This window comes from Mus caroli, chromosome 7, assembly GCF_900094665.2.
Source record: "Mus caroli chromosome 7, CAROLI_EIJ_v1.1, whole genome shotgun sequence".
Taxonomy (NCBI): domain Eukaryota; kingdom Metazoa; phylum Chordata; class Mammalia; order Rodentia; family Muridae; genus Mus; species Mus caroli.
The window spans coordinates 143,113,339-143,121,770 of record NC_034576.1 but is presented as its reverse complement, the minus strand read 5'-3'; the positions used below and the strand labels follow the sequence as shown (position 1 = coordinate 143,121,770).

Sequence of the window (8,432 nt, the reverse complement as noted above, 5' to 3'; positions counted from 1 at the left end):
CATTTAATTGGGCCTTGCTTAGACTTTCTGAGGATCAGTCCATGATCATCATGGCGAGTAGCGAGTGGTATAGCAGCAGGCATGGCGCTGTAGCTGTAGCTTAGACCTCACTTCTGATTTGCAAGTCGGAGGTAGACAGAAAGCAAAGGTGGGCCTGGCATAGGCTTTTGACAGCTCAACCTCTGCCCTAGCTCCAATGACATGTCTCTAACAGCACACTTTCTAATCCTTCCCAAACAGTTCCACCAACTGGGAAGTAGGCGTTCAAATATTTGAGCCTATGGGGGGGCTTCTCATTCAAACTACCAAAATATTTGCACACTTAATTTTCAGTTGATGGCACTGTTTGGGGAGGCTTAGAGGGCCTGGCTTGCTTAGAGAAAGTTTGTCACTGGAGGTGGCTTTGAGAGCTTGAAGACATGTCCATTCCCACTCCATTCTTTGCTCTGTGCCTGCAATTCAAGATGTGAACCCTCAGCTTCTGCTCCAGTTGTTTTGTTACCTTACTTCTCAGCTATGCTGACCCCTTATCCCTCGGAACTGTCAGCTAAAGTCCACTCTGGATTCTGTGAGTTGTTTCAGATCACGGTATTTTATCACAGTAATGGAAAAGGAACAAAAACAGGAGGTTTGGAAGGATGAAGGGATGCATTTATTGGGATTGTGGGATTGTGGAGGGAATTTCCCCTGGGAAGTAAAGGGGCTCACTGCAGAGTGCTCTGAGCCAGCAGTCCTGGGCAGAGAAGACTCAGGTCTGGGGTATTCATGGCTCGCCCCAGCTCTGAAGGCCAAGCCTTTCTTGAAGACTTTCTGTGCTCAGGCCAGTATGCCAACCCTGTTTCTTCAGTGGTGGACTGCGGATTAACCTTGGCTTGTATTTGTGCTTATAGGGAAGATGATGTTAACACCTACTTTGGTACCTTGACAAGTGTTACAGAGATCAACAAAAGGGAATCCAAAAGAAAATTTATTATGTTGGGAGAGATTCACTGTGCTGTGCTAGCTCCCACCATCAGTGGAAACTGTCACTCTTCTGGCTCCTTTCCTGTATCTCTCAGGCAGCAAGTGGATCCCTCCTGACTAAAGGCCTAAGGTTTCAGGGACGGCATCCTCCCAAAAGCCAGCTCCCAACATTCCAGATGGCAATGGTAATCCACCTATCTTCTGCCTACAGAGGGCAGAACTCTGGGAACCTATGTTCACTCATATGACAGCTGGGGGCCAGATCACACATGAGTGACAACACTCAACAACACGCTCAGTTGCTGAATGCTTCTATTACTGTTGGGATTATCGTCAAGGGACAGAATGGTAGGCTCAGAAAGGAAGGCATTGCTGGTTGTGGGACTGAGGGAAGACCAACCGCAGAGTGTCCAGGGCAGGGCATGTGCCAGGTCTATCAGGAGCTATCAAGGGCCTGTATCTACCTGGGTCTTTTGCTTGCCCTTCTGTGGCTTCTTGGCTTGAAAGACTTGCCTGGAGGGAGAAGCTGGCATCTTCTTGCTTTTGAATGGGGAGGTCATATTCAGAGGGACTTTGGCTACAGCATCTTCCATCGTGTTCTGGACTCCAGGGCCTCAGAAGACACTGCCTCACCCTTCCGAGGCCGGTGAGGTGTGCCTTATTTTGAATATATGATGGACAGATCTGGCTTTGATGTCTTCACAGCCTGAAGATCCCTCAGTGAGTTCTCACTCAGCTCCACAGAGGTCAGACTGCAGCCACATGCGAAAGACAGAAGGGACAAGGGTCGATCAGGGGCAAAGGCCAATTGGCTGGGGGAGGTGCGCATGGGGTGGGGGGAACCCAGGGCTGGAGGTGAGAGTGTCTTGATTGGAGCTGCCTGATTAGGATTTAACAAGTACCAGAAGACAGTCAGTTGGAATCTATTAAAAGTGGAGGCTTGCAGGGCAGCGGTGGCACATGCCTTTTAATCCCAGCACTCGGGAGGCAGAGGCAGGTGGATTTCTGAGTTTGAGGCCAGCCTGGTCTACAGAGTGAGTGCCAGGACAGCCAGTGCTATACAGAGAAACCCTGTCTGGAAAAACCAAACACACACACACACACACACAAGTGGAGGCTCTTTGAGGGAATATAGGAGAGGGCTCAGACTGTCTCCACAGCTGAGGGATAGTTGTTTGAGACCTAGAGCTTTGGATAGGCCCACAGAAGGTAAGTCTTTATAGGCTGGGCACCCAGATTTGTGTGTGAGTTCCATCATGTTTGAGATCTCACTCAGAGAGGACTCCTAAGCACCTGTTCCCACCTAGGGTTCACAGGCTATGTCCTCAGTACCATGCCTCCCCCTGCCTTTACCTGAGGGTCTTTAGGCAGCATTTAGGGTGCTTCAGGGCTGCACACAGAGGTTCCACTATGACGCCAGGCAGCTGACAGCCACTGAGGTCCAGAGTGGTCAGGACTGGGCTCTGCTGGAGCACGATGACCAAGTAATTGACCACCTCTTGGAGGTCAGGCAGCTGTATCCTGTGGGGAAGAGCTGACCTCAGAGGTTGCTGGAGGTAATGGTTCCCCACCCCCATCCCTTCAAAACCAGGCCTCACCTGAGTGTCTTCACCTGGCACTTGGGCCAAGCCAGGCCTTCGCACAGTAAACGCAGGCCTGTGTTGGTGAGCCGGCTCTGGAGGAGGCCCAACTCCCTTAGGGCAGGAGCTACCTTCAGGGCCTCAGAAAGGTCTCGACAAACTGCATCAGGGAGTTTGCAGTGTGACAAGCTGTGGGCAAGAAGCATGTAGATTGGTTGCAAGACTGGTCATTTCTCTACCTCCAGTGGAACAAACTACCTATTCTCTGGTAGCCTGGTGTTCAGTCTAGAAATATACAGTTTTCATAATTTGGTTTGGATGGGCTGTCTGTCGTTCCCAGTGGCTGATCAGTCATCCCCAATAGCTGAGCAGTCATCCAGTGGCTGAGCAGTCATCCCCAGTGGCTGATCAGTCATCCCCAGTGGCTAAGCAGTCATCCCCAGTGGCTGAACTGCTCTGCTGTTTCTGATTTTTTTTTTTTCCTATTACAAATCATGACGGGAGCCCCTCTGTGTATCTGGTTTTCTAGTAGAATTCCTGGGCCAAATGTGACTGTCTTTTTGGCTCCTTTCGTTTCATTTTCATGTTGTTGGACCCTGACTCCCATGAAGCCAGTTTTCTTCCTCATCCTCTATTGATGTATGCCTGACTATCTGCTTCACCATGGCCTGCCTCTATCAGTTCCTAGAACTCTTCTTACTCTCTGAATGCGGGTGATAGCTAACGTAATAGAAACCTAGCATATCCTAAGAACTCTACCCGTGAAGCTTCAGTCCTCTGAGCTCGGATCATCTGGGTATCTTACAGGGAGGAAACCAACACATGGGCAGACTGACTTGCTGAAAGGCACAGAGAGGCGGGGTGCACCAGCTGCTAATCTCCCTGAACGCTTTCCTACAGAGGGATGCCCAGGCCATGTCCATCAGCACTTGGCAGCTGCCTTCAGAAGAAAACCACTGTTGCTTTCTCAGTCGGTCCCCAAAGGCTGTGCTGCGCTCTGACTCCCACGAGGTCTAGCACCAGTCCTTCCCTTGCAGCCCCTAATAGTGGTGGAACCCAGGTAGGCCTATGTCCTTAGCCTTCCCTAGAAGGCAAATTCTGTCTCTGTACAGGCCACCCCGGTGTAAATCCCTTCCATGCTGGAGAACAGCGACTCACATCAGAACACTCAGATGACATTTCGGGGTAGTCATTGTCTCACAGAGTGGACGCAGCAAGGAGACTGGGGGTTGTTTCTTGGTGCTTTGAGAGCTGTAGAGAGAAAGAACAAGGTTGATGTCTGTAACGCTCAACCTTGTAAAGGCCTCAATCCTTCCTACCTAAGGTCCTGAGGTTCTAGAACTATCAGTTATCCCACATCCCTTGCTTTCCTTGCATCCCCTCCCCAACAAATTTGAACAAAACCCATGTGTGGGCTGCAGGTCCCTAGGACCAGGTCCTGCCGTTATCCTGGTGTATACTCTCAACAGTAGGTGAGCCTTGGGACAAGTACTGAGTACAGCTGAATTCATAGAAAGCAAATGCCCATGTTGGCGTAGGAACCTAGGATCAGGTGGAGGATGGGCAGGGAAGAGGATATGGAATAATGTGGTCAATGAGGGCACCTTGGGGCCAGTAGTTGGACCCAAGTGGTGGAGCCAGAGTGGGCTTTGAAGACAGACAGCAAATAGTGTTGGGATGGAGGGAACAGCAGGTACAAGGCTCAGCAAATAGAGGACATGACATATTCCAGAATGTATGAGAAAGTGCATCAGAGATGGGGCTAGGCTGCTTCATGGAACTATATTGGCGGAGCTTGGAGGGTTGCCTTGATCTGGATGGTTAAAAGTTGTCATGGTGGGCTGGAGAGATGGCTCAGTGGTTAAGAGCACCGACTGCTCTTCCAGAGGTCCTGAGTTCAATTCCCAGCAACTACATGGTGGCTCACAACCATCTGTAATGGGGTCTGATGCTCTCTTCTGGTGTGTCTGAAGACAGCTACAGTGTACTCATTCACATTAAATAAATAAATGAATAAATAAACAAAATTTTAAAAATGTGGTCATGGTGAGGTCACTTGATGAGGAATAGAGACAGCTGCCTTGCAAGGAATGGGTAAAGCAGTCCTGAGGTCCGCTCTGCCATTTGGGTTATCAGGTGTGGACCGCTTCCCAGCCTAATAGGCAGTGTGTGGACACAAATAGCATCAGTGAGGACAACCTTACCCTCTAGACTCACCCCTTCAGCCGCTTCACCAGGCTCTTCTTCTTCTTCTTCTTCTCCTTTGCCGCCACCAGCCCACAGCTCACCAGTCTCAGAGCCTGACCATCTGGGCAGCACTGCACGCAGTAATTCAGAACCTCAAGGTCCATACGGGTCAACCTAACTCGCTCCAGTACTATCTCTGGAAGGCTGCTGAGAGCCTGTCGAACAAAATCCTCGTCCTGTGTCTCATACAGGCAGTACAGCAGCTCCAGTCCAAAATTGAGATCCTCCTCTTCCTCCTCCTCCTCCTCCTCCTCTGCTTCCTCGATGTCCTCCAGCTCAGCATTCTTTTTTGCCCCTGCTGGTGGCCCCTTGGGGTGGCTCTGTCCTTGTACCCACTGCAGGGTGTCCTTTTTCACATGATCTGGCACCACACAGCCAAAATGGTTTCCAATGTCACGAATCCCCTCTGTATTTAGCAGGCCAAAGAGGAATCGGGTGGTCAGTGCAAGATGACCACGTAGCTCCGCGTCAGAGTTCAGGAGCTTCTGCACACCACCTGCGGGCGTCCCTGGAGTTCGCTCAGCTTCTAGTAGGTATGACAACGCAGCCAAGAACTCCTGGAAGCTCTGGTCAATGAACTGGTAGGTGACCTCAGTTTTTAGCACTCCTGGTATCTCCTTCTTGTTGAGAAATATTGTCTGAACTTGGGAACCCCGAAGCTTCAATTTCTCCAGGTCCTCTTCTGAGAATTGTGCTTTATGATGATCCAGGATGCCCTCCCGGGCCAGGCGACACAGCGTTCGCAGCTCTCCCTGAACCCGGGGTCCATTGGTGCCTGCAGACTTCAGCATGCTGGTGATGAAGAGCAGGTACACAGAAGTAGTGGTCTTGGAGGTACGAGAGAGATCCCGGCCCAGCTCTAGCTGCTGCTGCAGCACTGTGCACACGATCCAGCACACGAAGGGCACAAAGCACAGTGCAAACAGCGTCTCGTTCTCTTTCACGAAGCGGTAAGCGCGCTCTGCCTTCCTCTCGTCCCGGAAGAACTTGAAGAAATACTTTTTTTTGTCTTTGTCTGAGAAGCCGCGTATTTCTGCGCACTGTGGAGAGCACAATCTGCCCTGCAGCCTCCCGGTAGCGGCATTGCGTGTAGTCACCAGCAAGCGAGCTCCTGGTAACAACTCCTGGCTCAGCAGCCCGCTCAGCACTCTCAAGCCACTTGTAGCCTCCATAGGGTCTTTGCAGGGAGTGGCCTCTGAGGATGCTAAAGTAGGCAGTTCATCTGCACCGTCCAGGATGAACAGTAGGCGATTGGGTTGTGCCAGTATCCGCTTCACTGGCCAAGCGCGGTCCGGGCACTGGTCCAGCACCAGGTCCGCCAAGCTGCGCGTACCCGGCCGCTCCAGCAGCTCGCCGCACGGCATGAAGAAGGCAAAGTCCACCTGGCTGTGGTATAGCTTACCTGCTGCCCAGTCATAGAGGATTTTCTTGGCGGCCATGGTTTTGCCGATGCCTGCCGGGCCCTGCAGCACCACGGTCAGCGGCTGCGAGCTCTCTTCCTCATTTCCCCGGAAGAGCCGATTAAAAGTGTGCGTGTCCGAGCGCCGAGCGCGTTCGGGCTCCGGCTCCCCCAACGGCCCCAGCAGCTCGTCCTCCACAGCGCCGGTCCCCGGAGCGATGAGCAGCTTGGTGAAGCGCTTGTTGATCTTCACAGAGCGAGCATTCCTCTCCTTCACCTTAGCATGCTGTCGTAGCACGTGCTCCCGGTACTTCTTCTTGAACGCTGGAACGCGAAAGACAGGGATGGGCTTGCCGCCACTATGAAAGCAACGCTCTGCCTTTCTAAATCTGGGCTCCCTTTCCTCTAGTGTGCTATAGCTTCCTTCTCCAGCCATCTCACACCCAAGGATCCCCAAGCAGCGTCCAGGAAACTTGGGCTCTATAAGGAGTCCAATAGGACGTTTCACCTGTGTGCCCGACCGAACATACCTGACACGGAGAGAAGCACCGAGGTGGGGCCGAGCTCTGGAAGGCAAACCCGACATGAGGCTCTCTGAGCATGAGAGATGAGGCAAGGCATTTCCATGGGAGCTTATGGAACTACCCGCCCCAGCCCCCCCCCCCCCCCCCCCCCCCCCCCGCGAATGAAACTTTGGGCTGGTTTCCGGGAAGGGGAGTCTCAGGAAGTGGTAGAGTGGACAAAGTTGATCTTCCCAAGGAGAGCTGGGAGGATTAAGGCCGAGCCACGGGATTCAGCCCCATCCTACTCTGCCCAGCTTACTCTGCAGCTGCTGCTGTTTAAGTCGCGAGGCCACATCTCGAATATCCGACCTCTTCAGGACCTGCCGGGTCATTTCTACAGCTGGCACTGGCTCATAGAACTCAATGAGCTTGTCGACAAGGTCCACAGCGTCTGAACGTTCCAGTCGCCCCCACGGGATGCTGCGGCCATCCAGGGGCGCATCCCGTAGCTTGTGGCGGAAGCGCTTCAGCTGCTCCTGGCTCAGCTCCTCCAGTGTAGCCATAAGCAGCTCCCTTGCCACTGCATCCACGCTGGGGATGAGAAGGGTTATCATCACTGATGCGACCTGAATAGGACCTGTCCCTGAACCTCCAAAGCACCCCAGGTCACACATTGCACATTCTCCACATGGAGCCCCAGGGCAATACATTGTAGAGACCCACCGGGTGTTCCAAGGCTTCACCTTAAATTACTGACTGTGGTGAAGTGGATCACTCCATGGCTAGTCTTCCTGCGTCTTTCCTTTCTGGCCACACGAGATAAAGCCAGTTAGCTTCCCTACATGGGTCTGTGCTCTCCCTTGTCACATCCTCTGATAGGGCTCCAGCTCTGCTCAACTCAGACAGGCCAGGCCCTGGTAGGCTTCCTGAATTCTCTGCTCCAAGCTCATACATAGCACACTTTGGTGAGCCTTTTCTGGACCACCTACACCAGGGACTGAGTCTGAGTCCCTTGTGGGGAGCACACTCTTAAGTGCCCTGGTTTGCAGGGTGGGCATAGAAGATGGCTTTGGAATTCCAGCACAAGACCTGCTCTAGAGGTGAGCCCACTTAACTTGAAAGTTCTCTCTGGAAACCACACTCACCTGGAGCAGGAGACTCCAGCGGCATCCATGGAGTCTTATCTCAGGATCTAACTCTCAGATGCAGAAGCTGGGAGCAGAGGTGATCCTTCCTGGGTTAAACTGGTCTCATTCTGTGTGTGTGTGTGTGTGTTTCTCAGTCTTGTTCATTCTAGCTCAGGTGTACTCTTGCTGACAGTCAAGAGGCTCCCAAGTTAAGCACGGGTTGTAACATCATATATGTGCTGGACTATCGACCTTTGGTTTTCTTCTATTTTATTCTATCAATACTCCTCCTCCTGGGTGTGGCATCCTATGCAGCTGTGAGGTGGTTCAGATTAAATAGCTGACTCACAACCAGGTCTTCAGAAATGGCCTTAAGGTGCTTTAAATTTTGCACACAAGGTGTGAAAATCAAGGGGGCAGGTGCCTGTGGGCAGGGATAAGGGTGGATAGAGAAAGGGAACCAGGTCCTCAGCTCTGCAGTCAGTTAATCCTCCCACATCCAGCTCTAGGGCAGAGATCGGATGTTTCTGACCCTAGGCCCTGCAAGTGACTACAGGGATATGGAGTTTCACTGTGTGGCTGGCACGGACGTGTGTAAAGGCACGTGTATACA

The 8,432-nt window shown here is 52.2% G+C and overlaps 1 protein-coding gene across 2 annotated transcripts; it reads right to left on the bottom strand.

The window, feature by feature from the left end:
* Positions 1-629: 629 nt before the first annotated feature.
* Nlrp6 (NLR family pyrin domain containing 6) lies at positions 630-7,853 on the bottom strand. 2 transcript variants are annotated; one of them, XM_021168629.2, is made up of 7 exons: positions 7,012-7,853; positions 6,720-6,755; positions 4,761-6,513; positions 3,702-3,794; positions 2,562-2,732; positions 2,317-2,484; positions 630-1,715 (listed from the first exon to the last, which is right to left on the bottom strand). In XM_021168629.2, the coding sequence occupies exons 1-7, from the start codon at positions 7,400-7,402 to the stop codon at positions 1,622-1,624; spliced, it is 2,706 nt and encodes a 901-aa protein (XP_021024288.1). In that variant the 5' UTR covers positions 7,403-7,853; the 3' UTR covers positions 630-1,621. The 2 variants fall into 2 exon arrangements, with proteins under 2 accessions (XP_021024288.1, XP_029335966.1); XM_029480106.1 differs by having other exon boundaries at positions 6,720-6,783; positions 7,012-7,101.
* Positions 7,854-8,432: the final 579 nt, after the last annotated feature.